The following is a 23434-nucleotide window of genomic DNA, read 5'->3' as shown; positions in this document are numbered from 1 at the left end:
AGATATATTTCAGTTTTCTTTAATTGCCTAGGTTTCGGGTTTCTATATCCATATTTTGTCAAAATCTATCTATCTATCTATCTATCTATCTATCTATCTATCTATCTATCTATCTATCTATCTATCTATCTATCTATCTATCTATCTATCTATCTATCTATCTATCTATCTATCTACCTACCTACCTACCTACCTACCTACCTACCTACCTACCTACCTACCTACCTACCTACCTACCTATCTATCTATCTATCTATCTATCTATCTATCTATCTATCTATCTCTATTTCTCTTTATCAGCCTGTCTGTCTGTCTGTCTGTCTGTCTGTCTGTCTGTCTGTCTTCCAATCTTTTTATGTCTTTGTTATTTTCGTTGTCTATCAGTTTCTAAGCATGCTGGTCAATGACGTCATTGATATCAATAAAACCTGGTGGAAATATGACGATTGTAATATGTTTGATGGAGACGATGACGTGTCGTAATATGTAAATAACAGTTGGCTTGTAAAATGTTAACGTAAAATGCTTTTGTCGATTTATGTCACGGAATATAGCGTTACATGTATAAAGGTAACGTTGTGAACGACATCTGTTGACCATTAGAAATGTCAGGCTGTGTTTACTGATATCAAATATTTCAAGCTAGTTCTTTAGGATTTGATGACGGTAGATTGCTTCCTATCTCAAATATTACCATAATAACTTGTGTCAATCTGACCCAGATGTTTTTGTTTGCAATTAGTTCAAAATAAACCAGACACCATTTCAGATGTAATACTGGTCATGTTTTGCAACTTATTCGATAATGTATCATATACGTACCTGTAGTATGCAAATGCTTTAAAGCATTTTTTTGAAAATAGTTCTTTTCAATTTTATACTGGCAGTTTGTCTAACGTATTCCATGACAGTGTGTTCTACCCTATATATTTGTATGATCCTATTAAATTCGTACGTTCTCATATGGCCAGTTTCTTGTTGAAGACATACATGTCCCGTTTCACATTTTCCCGTCATACTTATTTTGCAGCTGTCCCATATATGCATCACTATAAACAGTTCGTGTCAACCACACGTCCATGTTTTTAAAGGTATACGCACGAGAAGTACATGGCTTCGTCCAAATTCACGCGAGTAATGTTTTAGCACCGTAACATGGCAGTGGACGATTGCACGCACGCACGGACGGACGGACGGACGGACGGACGGACGAAAACATACCTGTGACACACAGAAAAACATGTTTACGTCGCCAAGTAAACTGTGACAGCAGTAATTTAGAATTCGCATTTGGCGCCCTTTAATGATTGTAAATTCAAAATGGTGGTTCTAAGAAAGAACCGTCATGTGTTAGACAAATATTTGAAATTCTTCATTTTCCTTTTAATAATGGATGGTAATGAGGTACCATTTAAAATACTATGTAAATTTAGATATTGTCGTTTAATGAACGTATGAAAGCTGTGGATATTATGACATCAACCTATATTACTTTGCCTCTTGAAATGCTAATAATGAATTTAATTCAATACTCCAACAGCATGAGCATACAAAGACTCCGTTGCCACGATGACGTCATTGAACCGCCTCCACAATCCTCTATTTCCGCCGTAACAGCTCCGAAACCGGACTAGTTGTAGATTAGATGTGTCTGCACGAGAAATGATAGCTTAAGTGCTCCTGGCCAGTGCTCTTTTTCTAATCCTTTCATGAAATATGTAAAATATTGTAAAATAATCTAACGTCGTTAACTCGTACGAAGTGAATAATATACCTTTGCTTTTCATTTCTGAGGAAAGATTTATATACGAACATTTAAGGATTTCTTTACACATTGGAAATGTCATTCGCTGACGATTGCGTAGATGAAACGTGACCCCTTGAGGTTATCCTGTCGAAGAGAATTCGTCTCCTTGGCTTAACGTATTACAAATCGTGTCCAAGGAAGCTGTGTGTAGATTCTATAGCGAGTAATATGAAAAGAAAAACTGTAGATAATATGTAGTGTTCATTGTGCAATATTTTATTCAATTAGCCTCAGAGTCGAAATTGTCAAACGGTTGAACTCGTCAATAATACAATCGCCCTAGTTCAGAGTGTAAAATAACAGGCGACCAGCATCGTCACCATAGGCATCGATCATATCACCACATACTTGCTTGCAATGCCCGTGGATTGCATATTCCAATTTGGTGTAATGTATTATTTTGACAATCGTCCAAAGGGCTATTAATTCTTTAATTCTCAACAGGAGCTGGTCTATCTTTAGACGAATCCAATTAGTCAGCATTCCGATGTGATCGAGGTTACCCAAAATAAATCGCTCACCATTGACGACAAGATGCCGTATAACCCTTAGGCCCCTGAAGTTAAATTGTCTGCACATTCCGACTCCACATTTGTCTATTTATGTTCAAGGATAGACTTAGATAGTTATCAACATTGTCAAAGAAACCTTGGTGTGTTTACATAAATCTCAAACCAACAAAAATGAATACATCACTACAGGGGTGTCTTTAGGGTCTAGAATAATAATTATCATTCTCACTCAAGCAATTAAAACTTTACGATAACAAAATGAAACTTCTGCATTACTGTGGCTCAATCTATCAGACGTAACGATTGATTTTGAAAAAAACCCCAAGTTTTCTCGATTTTCTGTTGTGCTCGGTAGGAGTCGGATATATTCGAACATTTACATTGTTTTCCGATACTAATGAATCCTTTGGGAAAGTCACTTATCAATGATATCAGTACTTATATTCAAAATGTAAAATGATATTTTTTAATGAAAATTTAATAACCATACTATTAATGTGATAAACTGCGTGTGATTATAGATTTATAGTTTATTTCAGATCTGTATTAGTTGAATTTTTTGCAGTCATATTACTCAATCTTGCTAATAAATTCAAAGGAATATTTGACGTACAAGACAAATTGAATCGAATTTTGTTAGATTCCTGCTAACGGCGCGATACTTGATAGCTTTGCTAACATAATGTTTAGGAATGAGTAGAAAAGCTGCAATTCTGATAATTTCAAAATTATGTCGTATTTTGTATTATTGATTAAACCAATTTATTCCTCCTCATAGCCTAGATATGACATTCCAAAATACAAAGTTGGACGAAATCTCCAAGATGGGAATTACATTGACAGCTATTCACGAATTACCCGAATAGCAATCACTGTGTTTACTGGAAGACACTGGAGTATAATAAATGCTTTCACATACATTTAATCACATATCACGGTTTATATTTCCCCAGATACCATGATGAGGACAATGGCGAAATGTTGAACGCCATGTGGTTGATTTCAATCACTTTTCTTTCTATTGGGTATGGTGACATGGTACCTAACACGTATTGTGGCAGAGGTGTGGCAGTCATCACAGGAATTATGGTTAGTGTTGTAAGCTTAACTTATATAGTATGTCATAGTTATCAGTAGCAACCAATTGTCTGTATCTCATGATGTTGGTTATCTTGGTCTATACCACCACCGTACTGTTGCTCTACCTATCAACCTATGTTACTGTAAACCGTCAGTCACAATCTCAACTGACTAACGCTCTTCCTCTGGGAATTGCACTAAATACACTTCTAGAAAATCAAACTCATAAATCTAATACAAAAATGGATGTTTGAGGCGTGTTTTCTCTAGATGTGAATCTAAACGGAACAATCGACATGACCTTATTTCTCATCATAGCCAATCAGAATGTCAGGGTTCTTTAAGTCAGGGGGATTTTGAGCTTTATGGTCCCATAGAAAGAGAGGTTTTATAGAGTTCATATCGTGAACACAAGCCTTGCAGTGCAGGCTTCAGAGTGTATGAGTATGGCTGATATTTATTCCCAAACTGATCATATGTAACATGAAATATGAAATATGGTCTGACCAACACCTGTACAACCTCGACGCCATTTGTTTATTGACAATATAGCCTCTCCCAAAGGTAGTTCATGGCAACCAAGTTTAATGACAAACTACAAAAGTAAATCCCGTCACATTTTTAGATTGTTGCCTTACAGTATATTTTTACAGTATAGAAAGTACAGTGCTACCAAACATGATTTATTATGCATGACGAATGAACAATGTCCAGCCTCATTAAGTAGATATTCAAAGACACCAAACAACTTGGAAAACCTTGAATATATCAAATTGTTCCTTGTACTTTGCCATCTATTTCGTATTATTCCTGAGTGAATTATCATGTCGTCACTAAATGACCACCTCTCGAATAATTAATACCTATGGTGTAGTCTACCTGGGCAATCAATGTCAAATATCAAGGTCACTTACATTCAACATGGAATAAATCAGAACTCACGATTAAACGCATTAAGTATGTAGGCTCATTTATGCATGTCGACGTCGACCATGCGTTATGCAAACTTTGAGCAAATTTGACACACGAAGTGTAAGATTGAAGTCACGGATGGATGACGTCATATCGTATCACCTGTAGCCATCTGTTATATTGAAACTCTGATCCTGTTTTAGATGAAAGTTCTGCACGTTGCGTAAAATATTTCGCAAGTAAATTAAACTAAGGAGAGAAGCCTCCCCAACATTGGTTATTTTTTAATGGTAAAAGATGATTGTAGGACTTCGTAATTGGTAGATTACCAGATATACACCCCACGCCGTACATCTGTACATATTACATTGCACTGGTGACATGAACACCCACTATGCTATCAGTTTAGTAAAAAAGAACAGGTTGATAAGATATGCTATAATCGTCATTGACGTCAAAGCAGAAAACAACAGTCGATGCCACTGTTTGTTGAAAAAAAAGTGACGCAGACGCCACAATTTGTTATCGTCACTTGCTGACATTTCACCTGGTCAACACGATGTATAATCATTACTCAACCCACTTGTCGTAAAAATGACATATTGAACACAGTGGTATTCATGATTATCTCAACTATTTGAAGAGTTCAAAGGTGAAATTGACAATGCATAGCGCACAGACATTGTTTTTGCCGTTTGAAGATGCAAAATATATTATACTATAATGCTTTCTACATCAGTTTGGTACAGTGGGGTAAGGAAAGAACGAAAATATGCTATATTACTCGGCACGTACGTTATACGACAAATAAAAGAACGTATGTGTAAGTTTAGAGTGCCTTCTCTTCGTACGATAGGTACAGTGTAATGGGACAAATATTCCATGCACCAAAAAAGTCTCCTAAAGAATGAAAGATGTATAAGTATTTCAGAATGTCTTTATTTCCGAATGTAGACGTCTTTGCCGAAATGCAGACCAGCTTTGCATTATTTTCTTTGCATTATTTTGCGTGAGAAACAAATAAAAACAAATGAAAATAAACATCACTTATCGCAACAAATAAAGAATGGTGTTACCAGCTCTAGAAGCAGACGACAGTTTAAAGGAAATCAAAACGTCTGTGTTTCAAGTTTGATGAATGAGTCTTAAAAATATGATAATCAGAGATTGTAAAATAATACAAACACAGTCACTGTGACAGACATTTAAATGTACTTATGTGATTGACAATGGTGAATTGGTCAGTATTGTAGATACATCGCAGAGGGCACTGCACTCGACACTCTCCACTCATATATTTACAATATGACGACAAAACAGTCAGACCGTACGAAGTATTTTGACGGAACGTCACTGTATTAAAGTATATAACATCTTCCAAACCTCCAGAAGATTTTTCGCACCGTGATATTTTCCCAGTTAAAAAAATAATCAGCTTAAGTCGTGTGAATCTTTAAACTACTTATTTATGCGTCAATACTGTCTTATGCACCAGGCCTCGTAGAATAACTTGTGTGCAAATCTCCGCAGGTTACTCCAACATAAAGCTTGTAATAGTGTCTTAGATTTTGGAAGATCTGTAATACATAATATTGAGTCCCTGTGTGCCGTTAACATACACCAGGTAAACTGTGCATTTTTACTTGATAAAAAATATATGAGTTTATGTACGGAGGGACGCTACTAGTCGCCTGTATATCTTGTACATCTATCAAATGAAAAGATTGAACCGATGCATCGCTCGATGGTCTATTCTCATCCATGTATTAATGGCCCAGTCTGTCGTCACCATCCTTCGCGTATTCCAGGTACACTTTTGTTTAGGATGCACTGAGGACAAATCCAAGTGGATTTCCGAATAGATAATCTTCTTAAATATCAAACTGACGACGTCAGACTTTTAATAATTCTAACCGTATTATAATATTATCGGGTTGCCATAGTAACACTACAAGAAGGTGGCAGATGATATCTCGACAGGGAGTTGAATTACGTTCATCCAAATAGTGTAGGAAATCATACACTTCCTGAATGAATATGTCGGACTATCTTTAGCTTTATTGGGTATGGTTTAGTTCGAACACAAAATAAAGAGATGTGTGTGATGAGGAAGTAATCTTTTCCAAGATCAAATTGTTATACTGCAAATATAATGTAAATATATCAGTTCCGATTAAGCGTATAGTTTTAAAATTTTAAGCTTACTTCTTCCCAGGATTTCGGATTTCAATTTTGTATTCATGTTGTAGCTATCTGCAGTATAGTCATGGTGTAGCGTCTGTGTAGTTTATCCAACGAATCTGTTCATTTTATTAATAAATTTGAGGCACATAATGCATTAATGATTAAACGTCAAAAATCTGTATCCTCCAATTCTTGTCTACTGCGCATGACACGACATCTGCAATGATTGCCTACTTGCCACGGTACAACCAATTGTGGATTCCAAAAACATTGTTTATTCCCTTTCGCTCGTTTGTAAGCCCCTGATGTCAACAATATGGACAAATGCGTGCCAAAATTCTGCCCTTGTTAGCGCCATTTTGAATACTGTGTGTTTCCAGCGAAGAAAATTCAGGTCCATGCACGAAATATCACCAACGTCTTTTTTTACGAGCTATATGAATAATTTGTTTTGTCGTTACAACCATTTATTGTACTTATGTTGACTAATTCCAAGTCAGTTTGTTGCATTTTTCGCAATATACACGAATATAATACAGCAATGTATATATAACGGCTTAAAGACGTGTTCTTAGTTACGCATCATTTTCACCTTCTATATACATGTACATATACATATGGCCAGTCGACCTTCTCGACACTAAACACAGTTATAGCTTTTGACCTTCCAGACGCAAAACACAGCTATGACCTTTGACCCTCTCGAGGCAAAATACATCTATGAACTTTGTATAAGTAGGATGGGAATTGAATTCCACTTTTGATGAAGTTACTTTGCAAAATGTGACGTCATAGGTCTGTTGTATAAATAAATAACGACGCATGCAATTTGAGTTATATAATGACATAGAAATAGGTATTCGTCTTGTCCACTTGTCTAGCACTTCTGCCTGTAGTTCTATATCACTGATCGAAGCATTCCTTTCAATATTTGTGACTAGAGTTCTTAGGTTTCCCACGCTTCAATAACCGACATCCTGTACTGTTAGTGTTTACACAAACTGATCGCAGCTGTAATTATTGTTTCTTTGTTTTTGTAGTATCGTTTGGGGCTGTCTACATTTTTATATTGTTTACATTTTGATGACCCGGATAGTCAGTCTCGCTCTTCCTCTCTCCACGTAATGCTCACTTTTAAATACTTATAAATTGTGTAATTGTGTCATAATAAAGTTTCAAATGACTTATGCGAGGATCACATTCACTAAGTTAAAAGATGAAAAATAGTAAGTGTATGATTACAAATTTGTACATCAAAACGCAGTTTTAATATGGCAGGCGATGAAGCTCTACTGAAGGTACCATACGTAGTACAATAACACAGACTTTAATTTGAGCGGCGAGAGGATCTAGGAGAACAGCTGTCTTGTAGTGGGCAATGCCAAAACTATATAATGTATATTATGTTGTCGACGTTGTAACGTCATCAAGCCTGAAATGTAATATATGTAAATGAATGTCCTTTATACATGCATGCATTTCTCACAGACCTTGCTAAATTGTAAATATCATCAGGATATCTTGTAAATAGAAAGAGCAGAGACAATAGATGAGAGAAAAGAGCCTTCAATCATATATTGTACTATATGGAAAGAATATGATGAAATTTAAAAACAAGAACAAGAAAAATATGCATAAAGCAAATTGTTAGTTTTACATGTATTGATAAACTTTCAAATTGCTTTTACTTCATTGCCAAAACTGTCATATGTAGTTATGTTTCATCTGAGATTATCATCATATCACTTGTTTCGTCATGTACATCCATTCTCACATGACAATGACGGGCTGGCCATGCAATTCAGTGATCAAACATCGAAATTCGTACGTAACCATGACAATTTAAATTAATGCACACAATAAAACACGTGTTTTAATAATGAATACATGCCAACACTGATTTAGAAGTTGTGGCATTTTAAAAACAATATGTAACGAATCAAAATTTTGAATTTTGCTGATCTCAATGCAACTGAATAGTACATTTTTAATCAGTGTTATCAATAAAATCAATAACATACAAAATATTGATTATCGAATTGCAATCGTAATTCGAGAACGACAGCATTTGCTACTGTGACTATTTTTGTCACGTCCCACGTTAATATTTATATTTGATCTAGAATAAGTGTACAGTGGCGTGGTTAATCAGAGTGACTGTGACTTTACACGTTCTGTTGTAATTTTACTCTGTTTTAGTGCCATGCATATTAATGGAAAGAGCAGAATCAGAAAAATACTATCTTCAGATATGAAGTCAAATTCACTAAATTTGAAACTGAATCTTATCGGTACAAACTATCTATAGTAAAAATAGGCATAAGATTTAATTTGAAAAAGTACGCAGTGAATGTAAAAATCTCTTCCCCTACCCCTCACCACACACACACACACACACACACACACACACACACACACACACACACACACACACACACACACACATACCAACACACCCTGCTATTATCATTATTGAATTTGTATAGGGTTACAGAGTGCCAATATGTAGAATATAAACCCTTTATGTGGTATAAGTTTACATGTAAGTATCGCTCACTCAAGTTCATTTTGATAATTTGACGAGTATTAAACCATAGTTAAAGAATGCATCATGCACAATAGGGCTCGATTCAACTTTTGAGTTACTTAAATATGTATGTACGATTGACATGTCTATCTTTTCGTAACCTTTGACCTAGTTGCTCCAAAGCCTCAATATTGTAAGTCCTGTAATTTTAATGAAATTGCCAACACCTGTGAACTATGGATCTGTCAATTTCGGTAGTGATTTGTCATTCTCTTGGGGGTCGTTGATGTCAAATTCTAAAATCTGTTCCCATGGGGATAACACATTAGTTACATTAATTACCTTGGTTAAGGTATGTACAGTGGCTCATCTGCTTATATGCAAAAGACCCAATGCCTCTACTCAAGTTCAACGGACTCGTCTAGAATTGGCTTTCCGATCACGTAACATCCAGATCACAGCCAATGAATTATTTTACTGTTGCATGAATAATGGACTATAAAATTGACTCGAATATACGTGAATCATGCATTTGACTATACCTATCACTAATGCAAAGTACAACGAACTAACAGTATCTCTCTCTTGTTGGGTGTACGACGACGACCACCGTTGTTGTTGTTGTTGCTGCTGCTGCTACTACTGCTGTTGCTGCTGTTGCTGCTGCTGCTGCTGTTGTTTTTGTTGCTGTTGTTGTTGTTGCTATTGTTGTTGTTGTTGTTGTTAATGTTGATGATGGTGATGGTGGTGGTAGTGATGATGATGATGATGATGATGATGATGATGATGATGATGATGATGATGATGATGATGATGATGATGATGATGATTTGTACTCTTTTTTCTATGGGTCAGCTGACAAGAGTTTTATACATTGATAAGGAACGCCCTTTATACGATAAAGTGAGGAAGGTTTCGTTCGGGTGAAAAGGAACGCCTTCGCGATCAACTGACGGGGTTTAAGACATTGAAAGGGAATGCTTTGACGGTTCACTGAACTAAAAACTGTTTATAGTAACTTTTAGTTACTAGTATCAGAAGCCATGTTTTAAGTATGAACAAAAAGTAGACTTGATTACTTATAACATGATTCTCTGTTACCCGGGCGAAATAACTTCCCCTGTTAATTTCGATTATTACCTAAATGATAGCTATCCCAACACTATGTTCTTCCGCCCAGTATTTGAAAGGGACAAAAGTATGGATCCTCATAAAGCTATGTGATATGATAATATTCATCCTAAACTTATCATTGATGCCGTCCATATTATTTCCTGTCCACTAACACACATTATTGACTATTCTCTTTCCCGTTGTATATTTACCTTGGCATATCTATTGAACCTTCTTTGACATGGAAATCCTATATACAGAAAATAAAAAAAATGCTATAAGCCCTAAGATCGGTCTGTCTGATATAAAAATATCGCCACTATGTTCCAAAGTCAATCCCTATCCTTTTGTATAACACCCCATTTTTACCCCATTTAAGCTACTGCATTGAAATTTGGGGGTAACACTTATCCCTCCGCACTCGAACCACTCTAACCTTTTCTTGCAAAAGAAAATCGTTTGGCTTGTAACCTTTTCTGACTATTGCTCTCATTTCGCCCCTCTTTTCCGCCAACTTAAAATCTTAGACATCCACAAACTTTGTAAACTTCAGACATGTATGTTTATCTTTGACCCTAGAAATAACCATTATTATCAGAACCTAAATCATTAAATCCCTGATCAGCTATCCCATAGCTACCCAACCTAAATTATTACACCCCTGATCATCTATCCATAGCTACCAGACAAGATCAGCCATCCATGGAAACCTTCCAATTCCCGCCAATTTAATTTAAAATACGCTGCTGTGAAACATTGGAACTCCCTCCCCATTACATTAAAGAACACACATAAACGACACACCTTCGAGATAAAACTACAATAACATATTTTATACAATTGACTTGTTTCTGATTTCTGTTTAGTTTTTTCTCCGTTTTTTTTGTTCTGGAGTTTGTTTTTCATTACACAATTAATTGTTCATATATTTTTTGATATTTGCACGCTCTTGGTGTATTTATCATTTCATTTATTAGTCAGGATGATGGACTAGATTAGTCCCAAATGTACTGTATCCATGGTCCTCACCAGAAACATACCATCATTTATTGTAAATATGTATTGTAGGTACAATGTTGTTAGCTATTGTATATATTTTTAATTGTTCATGTTATATTCTCATTTTTCTAATGAAATAAAAGTCATTTCAATTCAGTTCAGTTCAGTTCAAAGCTAGTAGGAACCCCTTTTGAAACCCTTTGAGTTGATTTTTTAATATTTTAGATTATCCAGTTTTCACACACACATATATAAGTAATATATATATTATATATGTGCATATATATATATATGTATATATATAATAACAAATTGAATTATAGATTTACCTTATGCTTCTCATATAAAGGATGAGATAATATGAGATAATCTTGTCTTGAACAATATTTCATCTTAAAAACCGTCTTCAGCAATTAGTACACTCTTTAACCAAGCAATTTTGGAGTGACCCAAAACAACGTTTTTAGATTGCATAAAACTTACTAGTGTCTGATAATATTGCATTGGATAAATCACCAACCGTGAACCTTAAGTGACATACCCATAAAGTACCACTGAATTGTACCAGAGTACATACACACATTTGCAGACAGACGAACTCAAACTTTATAATCCATATAGCACAACTTCTTGAAGGATGTATTCTTATAGTCAGAAGATAGATTCCCAATCGTGTCGTGTTTGACCCATCGTCAATCTTGCTTAAGTTTATTACATAGAGTCGACTGCTAAACCTTCTTTAACGGATTTGTCAGAGAGGTATGTTTTGTGGCAAAGACATAATGAATAACAACATACATTGATTGAGATATATGGTTTGTGACGTAATCTAATTAGCATGTGCTGTTGTTTTTTGCAGGGTGCTGGCTGTACTGCTCTTGTAGTGGCCGTCTTAGCTCGTAAACTTGAACTCACCAGAGCTGAAAAACATGTCCATAATTTTATGATGGATACACAACTTACTAAAAGGGTAAGTTTTCAAGTAGAAATGTTTCTTTATATCTTAGAAAACATCACGTAAGAGAGATACTTATTCACACCTGATACAGCTAAAACGGGAAGTGCTCACCAGAAGACCATTTGTAAGATAGACACTAATATGTACCTGTGATCAAAACTTGAAAGATCAAAACTTTTAGTGTTGAAACAACAGAATTGTAATTTAGGATATTCTTGCTCACTGAATGAATGTAAACAATCCATTCTCCTCTGTTACAACTCTTTTGTGTTCAGTAGTAATAGTACTATAACCTAACAAGTAAAACTACAACATCAAATTACCAAATGGTCGGCTTACATCATAAATATAAATGTTACACACAGTCTTCTGGTGAACGTTTCCTGTTTTAACTGTAAATTTGGTTAAGTTAAAAGTCGATTTAGATTAGGTCAACTATAGATTTCACACTGAGGGAATTTCAAAATGTAGTGCGATGTTCTTGATATATATTCCCTTAGAACTGAGATGTTTGAGATTATGATCACGGACTTGGAGCAGACAATATTGTTAGTTAGAATCTGATGAGAGTGTTGAAGTGCAATGTTATTCGTCACATGTGGTTGTGTATGCAAAGTAAGATATCTCAGAGTGGTAATCTTTATTTTCAGGTTTGGTATGCCACATCATCAGAATATATGTTAATCAGATCGATATGTTACATGTTGGGTAATCTCTATATTTAGGTTCAGTGTGCTACGTCATTAAAATATGTGTTAACCTGATCGATATTTTACAATGGGGTAATCCTTATTTTTAGTTTAGTAAGCTACGTCATCAGAATATGTGTTAATCTGATCAATAGTTTACATTTAGTAGGTTTGGTTATATACGTCATCAGAATATGTTAATCTGGTCAGTTTTACATTTGTAGGTTTGGTTATATACGTCATCAGAATATGTGTTAATCTGATCAATAGTTTACATTTGTAGGTTTGGTTATATACGTCATCAGAATATGTGTTAATCTGATCAGTAGTTTACATTTGTAGGTTTGGTTATATACGTCATCAGAATATGTGATAATCTGATCAGTAGTTTACATTTGTAGGTTTGGTTATGTACGTCATCAGAATATGTGTTAATCTGATCAATAGTTTACATTTGTAGGTTTGGTTATGTACATCATCAGAATATGTGTTAATCTGATCAGTAGTTTACATTTGTAGGTTTGGTTATATACGTCATCAGAATATGTGTTAATCTGATCAGTAGTTTACATTTGTAGGTTTGGTTATATACGTCATCAGAATATGTGTTAATCTGATAAATAGTTTATATTTGTAGGTTTGGTTATGTACGTCATCAGAATATGTGTTAATCTGATCAATAGTTTACATATAGTAGGTTGGTTATATACGTCATCAGAATGTGTTAATTTGATCAATATTTTATATCTGCGTAATCTGTGGTTTCAGGATTTTCGTATGTTACAACATCAGAATATGTGGTAATCTGATCAATACTTTTTACATTTTGGGTAATCTTTATTTTCATGTTTAGTGTGCCATGTCAGCAAAATATGTTTTAATTTGATCACCCCTTTCTAGTTGACCAAGCCAGGATAATCACAGCTCCATGAATCGCACAATAAGTAATCAATAGTCACTTACTGAATTTGAATCTACATCAGTAGTCATAAATTGTCTTTGGAACGTCACAGATAATACACACTGAATATGAATCCTTGTTGACAGTTACTTTTTCTTTCTACACACATGCAAAGATGTCACGTCGTGTACATTCTAACGAGTCGCCATGTTTTCTATCTGTTAAATTCCCAGGTGAAAAATGCTGCTGCAAATGTCCTTCGGGAAACGTGGCTTATTTACAAATATACAAAATTAACTAAGAAAGTCAACGCAATGAGAGTCAGGACACACCAACGAAAATTTCTCAGCGCTATTCACAAGTATGTAGTCTTACCTTCATTGCATTTTTTAAAAATAGTTTGGTTTAAAAAAAAGATGTTCCTTTAGATGCTTTGGTAAGAAATGACTCAATGGAAGATGATGAAATTTGGTTTAAAATTGTGATATTAAGTCCAAAGACCAGATCTCGGAAACTTCCAAGTCGATTTACTTTAGGTGGTTATTTTGAGTAAATTAATGTAAATTGACGAGATTACTAGTATTCACATTCTGTTTAAAATTGTGGAGTTTGGTCAAAACTCGGAACTATACCTAAAGGGCTCGTCAATTTGATACTTAATATAGTGGAGACGTCCTAGGGGTATCTGAAGGTATATTAAAAGTGCAAATGGTCCAAAATGGAAAAAAAAACTTAACCATGGCATAGCAACAACTTCTGTGATTTTCCATCCAAAACAACTTTGATAATGAGTAAACTAGATTGTTTGAATTCCTTTGCAACCGTGTTGGCAAAGACTTAATTACATGTATACGTGATACTACAATGCCATGTGCATTAATTTGTCTTTATTTGTGACACAGTAGTTGCATTATTTTACTCAATTAAGTATGTGTAGGTTTTTGCCAATTAACTTCAAGATTGAGTGTACAGTGAAAATCAGGCTGATTAGCACAGTCACACATATAACATACAAAAACACACGCACACACACACACACACACACACATACACACAAACAAACAAACACACACATCCACACATCCACACACACACAAACAAACACATTCATACATCCACACGCATGCAAATACACACATACTACATATATTTGTATGTATGTATGTATGTATGTATGTATGTATGTATGTATGTATGTATGTATGTATGTATGTATGTATGTATGTATGTATGTATGTATGTATGTATGTATATATGTATGTATGTATGATGTATATATATATATATATATATATATATATAATGTGTGACGTGTTTATATATCATTATGTATGTATATATATATATATATATGTATATATATATATATATCACTATATCACATACATGTATATATATATATATATATATATATATATATATATATATATATATATATATATATATATATATATATATATATATTTGTGTAAGTGAGAAGATAGTGTCTTTATGTATGATATGTATATACACACAATTATCACTTCATTTGAGTTCATTTCACGTCCATATTAAGTAGTTCTTATCTCCATAGGGACCGAGAGGTCATTGCATTTCTTAACTGTGTTCTTTCTTAATGAGATCTGTGTATGACCATGTTGTTCCTCCTAAATAATTCTGTTAACGTCGATATACATATCTGTCGAAGATGCAAAGGAAACGTTCGACTGGGGATTTCAAATGCAATACACGAGTGCATCAAGATAATGATCTAGTTATAAAGTGTGGAATGCAAGATCATGCATTACACGTGTTGCATTGTTCATGTGCTATTAACACACACACATATGTTGTTTTCTTCATCTTCTTTCTTATCTTAAGACTTCGCAAAACAAAAATGGATCAGCGCAAATTGGCCGACCAAGCAAACACGATGGTGGACATGGCTAAGGTGAATATTTATTAAGACTTCCTCATTAATAATGTAGTTATTTTCTGTTGATTTGAACAGCTTGTATAGTATCAATTCTAGTCATGATATGACTTCGTTTTGCGTCACTCACATGTTTGTGAACGTCCATGTTTTAAAGATGTTTTTATTGGAAACGACTTTGCTAACTGCCGATTCATTTTATCGCCTGAAGTTTCTTTTATATAACTTATTGCCTTGAAGGCTGATTTAACCTGATTCCTATGGGGAATTAATTCGATCGATTACTCTTTCACCGGACAAGGTCAACATATTTTGCTTTTCACGACACAAGATGTTTGTTTACGAGCCAAAGTTTGCATCCTTGATACAAAAATAGCAAAAAAAACATCTATGATGAAGGTGAAGGAGAGTAATCGTTTAAACATGTATGCGTTTTTCCCTGCCTGTATCTGTATTTAAAAAAAACCAACGCATCTTGATGACGTCACACTATACATAAATGTATTTGCGCTATTGCTTGCTGAACAATGTTGATGTACTAATGCTAGCATGATGAGATATGTAAATATTACCATACTAACACTTTTATATTGTTTTTATCTAACTGCATCCATTTCGTTTCTAACAGTGCCTAAATACTAACATCATATTTTGAGTTTGTATTAGCCTTCACATCATACACACGGAAGACGCATTTACCCTATAGCTCCTAAAACACACAGCAGATCATCAAAACAGAATTAAAACTGTCATGTGTTTGTTCCGTTCGTAATTCAATTCTTAGTTTCTTTCACTGACAAAAACTCACAAAAAAGGCTGCACCAAAATGTCACCATCACACACTGACAGTTCAAACTACCCAATACAAGGGAATTACACCAAACGTTGGAAGTCTTCACAAAATGGCTATCACTTTTTGATGAACTCTAAAAATTCTAAAACTGTCGTACTATTTTCTCATAGCCCACGTTTGGAGAGTGCTCGTTGACCAGTAATAACGGCATCTACTCATCTACGCCACCCGAAGTGCTCAAGCAGGTATACCTTCCAGCACCAAATCTCAATCGACGACTTTCCCAATCATGCGCAGCTTTACAGCGACTCTCCTGTAGTGCATTATTCTTTATATAGGGTTTGGCCTGGTAGTTTGCACAATTATAGGAGCATATAAGAGATCTGTCAGAAAAATGCCAAAATACGATAATTTAGCGTTTGTGTGCCATAATTGCTTATTACTATGTGCAATCTACGAGGTCATACCCTGACCCTCACCTTTACAGGGTCAACGGTCACATGATCGATCACCAGTTATTGGGAAGGTCGTCCATTTCTGTAGTCTGTGTACATACGAGTGCATATCCTTGCTTTGCTTGGTTTAATGTATGTGTTACTAACACTACCGTTTCCGCTGATACACTATGGGGTGTCACCAAAACTATAGCTTTGGCAAGATTAACAGTCTAAAATCTCTCACAAATTAACACATGTTTTTTTAACAATAACAACAATGGATTAATACCACGTCCTCCTCCTCCCTGGATACATGATCCATCGCTCTTTTCTCTGTCTACTCGTCCGTTCCAGGTGTACCTCCAAACATTAAAAAGTTTCTTTTTTTACTTACTGTTACTGACAGGCAAACGATTTTTTCCTCGACTTTCCCCCCATATTAGTTATCCTTTTTGTATTAAACCAATAAATTGTTGATTTGTATATATTTATTCATTAATCAAGAAAATTACCAAAATAGTAATAAAACCAATTGGTGTCGGTTAACACTATAATACCCTACTACTATCCACCTCATATGTTAAGGACAACAGTTTTGGTGCTAAAAGGTATTCTGCTTGCGACATCGTTTCCATAGCGACCAATCATTACCGTCCCATCGTCAAAGTATTACAAGAAAGGCAAGACGATGAGTGTATCAAATATTTCTAATCGCTAGAGTTTCTTAAACCAGGTTCATCTATAACCAAGCCAAGCTATGTAACCATGGCAACCATGGTCAACTAACTGCAGCTATTATCGCACCCCATAGATTAGTGGAGACGAAGCTTGAAGATCCAACGCGTCAACATGATGTCATCTCATAGGATGCCGACTTAATACACACTTTCAAAATGTTCTCTATTATTTTTTCATTATTAATTTTTTCTTGGTTCTAATTTTTTTCTTTCATGATTATGCTTTCCAAGGTTTTGGAGGTGGGCTGGTTTCCGTTTGTATTATGTTCTTTTATTTGAGTCTGTAGAACTGACTATTGGTCCACCCATAATTTTACCATAACACTTTGTGTTTAGTTCCCTCGTAGTTCTGATTGCTGCACGTCGTAAAGTCAACCATCATATGACACTGGTTTTTAACTCTAGTTTTTCCCGTGCCCTGCATCGTGGTCACGTCACGTGTAATGTGTTGCTTTTCGACATACGTACGCCGTGTGTGTATTTTGTCTTTCCTATTAGGTGATATCATCTAAGGCTAATATTAACATAAAATGTAGCACACCCTGATTGATGTCACTGTTAACTCCTCATAAAGGATCCCTTGGTGTTTTTTCGTCCGTGCAATTTATGATTGTTTGCATGATTTTAGTCCCGTCTAAGCTCAACAGTTATAGTTAATTTACTAATTGGAATGCACTGCCTCAGGTCTTCATTAGCACACTACTTGTTGAATTTATACAAGTCACATATTTCGTGCTAAAACACCATAAACAAATTAATTGATTAATTCTTCCATTTGATAAAGCCGCATCCCTGAGATTTGTTCTTGAGCTGTTTGGATACAAAAAGTCGGCATGTACCAAATGCAAAGAATTAAATCAATCAGTTGACTGTCAAGCATTGTATCTTTATCCTGCCATTCAGTCGCCAGTCTTGAGTGTTACTGTGCCATTCAGTCTCCAGTCTTGAGTGTTACTGTGCCATTCAGTCTCCAGTCTTGAGTGTTACTGTGCCATTCAGTCTCCAGTCTTGAGTGTTACTGTGCCATTCAGTCTCCAGTCTTGAGTGTTACTGTGCCATTCAGTCTCCAGTCTTGAGTGTTACTGTGCCATTCAGTCTCCAGTCTTGAGTGTTACTGTGCCATTCAGTCTCCAGTCTTGAGTGTTACTGTGCCATTCAGTCGCTAGTCTTAGGCTTAACCCTGCCATTCAATCGCTAGTTTTAGCTTTACCCTGCCATTCAGTCGCTAGTATTGACTTTACCCTGCCATTTAGTCGCTAGTTTTGGCTTTAAACCGCCAGTCAGTAGTCTCCACTCAGTCAATAATCTCGAGCTTTACCCTGTCATTCAGGCTTGCTAGCCCCCCCCCCCCCGATTTATCCTGTCATTTAGTGGCTAGTCATGCAGTCTGTGTCTTTACCTTACCATTCAGTTGCCAGTCTTGGACTTAACGTGCTAGTGAAAATGATTCCATTGACTGAAAATAATCACTAAATCATAACTAGTCGTAATTTTAGAATAATTGTTCTTTCAGCAAATAGTAACACCTTTCAATGTTTTTTGTTTTTATCTCCGTCTACCTTGATGATCAATCCATGTTGAAATAAGCAGCCGATCTTACATCAACGTTAGACAAAGTTGTAAGGTTTTTTGATCCTATTTAATTCAATTAGGAAGCTTTAAGTAATTACAAGGGGAAGGGCCGGGGGAAATAAGACTTGGGCTGTTGTGTAAATTGTGACCCTCCCCCGATTCCGTCGTGCTAAAAGATGGCCCTCAATCAACTTTATTTCTCTAAAAAACATGACCCCCCCCCCCCCCCTGTTAAAGTAGTTCAAAATGTTGGTTAAATTGCTGTCAGAAATGTAAAAGGACACGAGTCCCAGAATCAATGATAGCGATTTAATCCCACCGCTGTCACCATGTTGAAAGTTTTATAGGGATTGGTTATAATTACTTCCCACTGTTACCGCCATGTGGATGTGTGTGAAGGCACTGCTTTAAAAAAAATACCTGTGTTGGATCTCATTGGCTGAGCTGAAGGCCACAACTCCCAAACGACTAGATTGGCACACTCCCGATATTGTCGGGTTCGAGCTCAGGTCATGATCGCCACAACATTATCCACAGTATCTTACCCAACTGTTCCCATTATACACCTGTGAGACCCACTCATCTCCTCACACCACAACTGACGATTAATCTATTACATTGGTTGTCAGCAGCAATTTGATATAGGCTGATGTCATTTTACCTTAGCCTAACTCTAACCGTATTCCTAACCCAACCCTAACCCGAATGGCAGCAATTGGATGACAAACACCCCCCTCCCCTAATCCTATTCTCTAGTATATGGCCCTTCCCGAGAGCCGATTTTCCCTTCCCCTTATAAATACAAAAGGCTCCCTTAGAACACCAATTTAATGTAGGCAGTATTTAGTCACTGGTGGTACAAATCAAGAAATCTAATAAAATACAGTCTTTGGTTAATATTATAAAGATAGGATGTAAATCGTATTCACATATTGAAAAGTTTAGACCGAATGGCTGATAAAAATACACCCTGCTTTATGATGACGTAATCGTTTATCTTTTCATGCGGACAGTCTCTCCTAATCGTCAGATTTTGACATTCTACGTTCGGTTTTCTACCAAACTGTTAAAATTTAGCGAATGATCTGAGGCGGTGTATTAAATACTTTCTATGTGAAATGAGTTTCGTAATATGTGTAACTAATTCTAAATTCGGTACTTTCCTCGCAGACTCAAAATTCAATGTTTGAGTTGGTCACTGAACTACATGGTTCCAACAACGGAATGGACGACAGGGTGACACGAATCGAGGAAAAACTTGAACATTTGCAACATCAACTAGAAACACTACCGTCACTCATCGTTGAATGCATCAACAGACAACAACAGCAGCAGCAACAGCAACAGCAGCATCATCATCCATCAATGCACCAACATCTCCATCTACAACCTCCAGATACGGACTATTATGTAAGGACAGCGCCCCCAACTCCCAGGCACGGGCCATCAGGTCACGTGCGCCAACAGTCGCCAGCACGTCGGCGGCTGACATCCCCGGAACTACTATCGACTCAACATTTACAACCTCCAGTCAATCCGAATTCATGAACTGTAGAGATAGTAATTAGTTCTTTCACAGCCATCGTTACGTTGACCTTTCATAAACACAATAGTACAATTTATTTTGGTCTTATTCTACAATTAGATCATGATGTCTTTCAGAAACGTCTGGTTAGTTCAGTCGAGAGACGTCCACAATTCATCAAAACATAAAAAAGAAGGGAACTCTTTTATACTGAAATTTGACTAAAAATGCAGGTAGTGAAAGAATTGATAAAAGAAGCGCATTCTAGACTAGACATAATGTTGTATCATAGCTTTCTAAGACATCTGTTTCCGCCTAAATCATTCTAGCTACATATTTACGAGTGATTTATTTCTGTAAAGTCAAACTGTATATAGAATAAGTATTTTTATGACGAGAACCCCACTGTTGATAAAACTCCATACAACCATTATTTCAAAATTACGAATAAAGTATTTTACTTTCTGTATATGAGCATATCTTTGTAAGACACCTGTGTAAAGATTGAAACGACGACATAGTTTAATGTAAATATACTTCTCTGTACAAAATGAGTCCATACGTCGTCCTGTATATTATAGAATCGAGTCTCTTTCTACGCTTTCTCCTGTAATACATGATTCAATATACATGTCGAGATACTTTGGGTTGACGATAAGATAATGTCTTCCACTCTATAAATATGTCTTCAAGACGTTCACTTCTACCATAGTTCCTCATCTTTGTTCACGTTCACTGCCAAGTACCTAGAGCGAGGTTTTCCTTGACGCAGTAGATATCTCCATACACGATGACTTCACGAACCCAATGAAATCTCCAATTAATTCAGTTTGGCAAACCAAAGTCGCCATTAATAATAATGTTCTTCTAAAAATTTTGTGATGACGCAGTACATTTCGATGGCGCGATTTGTGACTCATTTCATGGTCACTTATGCCGTTGGAGATGACAATACGAATGAATACATACATACAATATGAACTCTTAGGCAAGGGTCAGTATATTACAACTTTTTAAACGTGTTGGCAGCAAGTTTATACCGCCAATAATATAAAATGCACGATAACAGAAAAAGTAGCAATGGCTTTTAAGCATCCAATAAAATCGCCAATTTGTAAAAAAAAAAAATTGCTGTAATATCATATGACAGTACAAGAACACTCGTTTTCGGGTGTACAAGCTATTTCTCAAACTATACTTTGTTTGTGTACCAAAGAATGCCGTTTCATGTAAAAGTCGCCGTTATTTTCATATGTAATATCGATAGTGTAAGATACTCAAATGTAATAAAACACTTTATCTCAGCTAACCCATCTTTTTTTTTGTAGTACAAGAAATGTAAACGGTTCTTAATACCTATCCCGTTCTTCCACTGACACACTGCACTGTATTCGATGATTGACGCACATTTTATACCTTACATTAGATGCGAAATTTTAATATGTATATTACTAGGAACATAGACTACATGTGTGTCTAACGCACTGGAAGGTCATAGGTCAAACAATAATCACTTGTCAATATTGACTAATAGGAGGTAAGTTAATACATTATTCCACAAGGGGAAATTATTTGCCGTGTATGGAATATTCATTGTCTAAGTCATTTTATTATTCGCTTCTTTGAAGTGCTGGTTTTGATATGTAATTGAAATATACATTGCTACAGCATAATTTGTAAATTTTGACATCGAGAATATCCCGGATGTAAGTGACGCTCTTGGTGAGTGTAATTCACTGTGTACAGAGATGTTGTTAATTTTATTTGTCCTGTTGGTTGCAGTCATCAACAACGCACTTCATTGTGACAGCTCTTTAATTTGTGCCTTAATCTAAACAACTGCTGTCTACTATAAATATAGCAATAACGATCTGATAATTGTGTACGTGTTGGGAGAAAATGTAAGGTGGACTATCCCCTGTATTGTATACATTGACGTCACAAAAACGTTGGACCACTGACTTCTTATTTTTGCTAAGTCTGCATACGTCTACGTCGAGACAAAGCAAAGCTATTTATTTAAGTAAGTAAAATCACCAGTTCTTGGAACTACCGTGATGTTATATGTTATTTTGCTAAGGAAAGCTTGTTGGTATAGTATTCAGGCATTGCACACACCATGTAGCAACTGTGTGAATTTTAAATACATTTTTGTATCATATATAACATGTCTCATGTGCGTTATTTGTGTTGGGTCAATCAACGTAGCGACAGACGACTGCCACATATTCAACAGCACAGTCAGTTATCTGTATCACCATTTTCGCTTTGAGTAGCATCAAGTATTTGTGTATAATTAGAACACCTAATCCGTTGACAACACAATTACACAAAATACAAACTATAAAGGTTGTGTGTACAGATATACTTTTGACATGAATGTCATACGCTTTTTACTTTTGCCAAAAGTATTATGAAAACTGAAATTCAATTTTTAAAAGAACGAAATGAATATAAGATGTGTAAAAGGTACGAATAATTTGAGGCGTGTAAGAAATTTGTCACTACTTATGATCAGTTACGGAAATATCTATCTATATATCTGTCTGTCTGTCTGTCTGTCTGTCTGTCTGTCTGTCTGTCTGTCTGTCTGTCTGTCTGTCTGTCCGTCTGTCTGTCCAGCTATCTATCTATCTATCTATCTATCTATCTATCTATCTATCTATCTATCTATCTATCTATCTATCTATCTATCTATCTATCTATCTATCTATCTATCTATCTATCTATCTATCTATCTACATTAATTTGTGGAATCTTTTTTCATCATGAGTTT

The 23434-nt window shown here is 35.6% G+C and overlaps 1 protein-coding gene across 1 annotated transcript in view; it reads left to right on the top strand.

Annotated features, from left to right (window-relative positions):
- LOC144443062 (small conductance calcium-activated potassium channel protein 2-like) overlaps positions 1 to 22776 on the top strand; it is an 84344-nt gene extending 61568 nt beyond the window's left edge. Inside the window, exons 6-11 of the mRNA XM_078132435.1 lie at positions 3273 to 3408; positions 11994 to 12104; positions 13916 to 14043; positions 15543 to 15612; positions 16558 to 16632; positions 20304 to 22776. Of these exons, the coding sequence (XP_077988561.1) occupies positions 3273 to 3408; positions 11994 to 12104; positions 13916 to 14043; positions 15543 to 15612; positions 16558 to 16632; positions 20304 to 20681 (898 nt within the window). The 3' untranslated portion in view covers positions 20682 to 22776. The remainder of the gene's footprint in view (positions 1 to 3272; positions 3409 to 11993; positions 12105 to 13915; positions 14044 to 15542; positions 15613 to 16557; positions 16633 to 20303) is intronic.
- Positions 22777 to 23434: the final 658 nt, after the last annotated feature.

The sequence above is a fragment of the Glandiceps talaboti genome, chromosome 12, assembly GCF_964340395.1.
Source record: "Glandiceps talaboti chromosome 12, keGlaTala1.1, whole genome shotgun sequence".
Classification (NCBI taxonomy): domain Eukaryota; kingdom Metazoa; phylum Hemichordata; class Enteropneusta; family Spengelidae; genus Glandiceps; species Glandiceps talaboti.
This window is presented reverse-complemented; position numbering and strand designations above follow the sequence as displayed.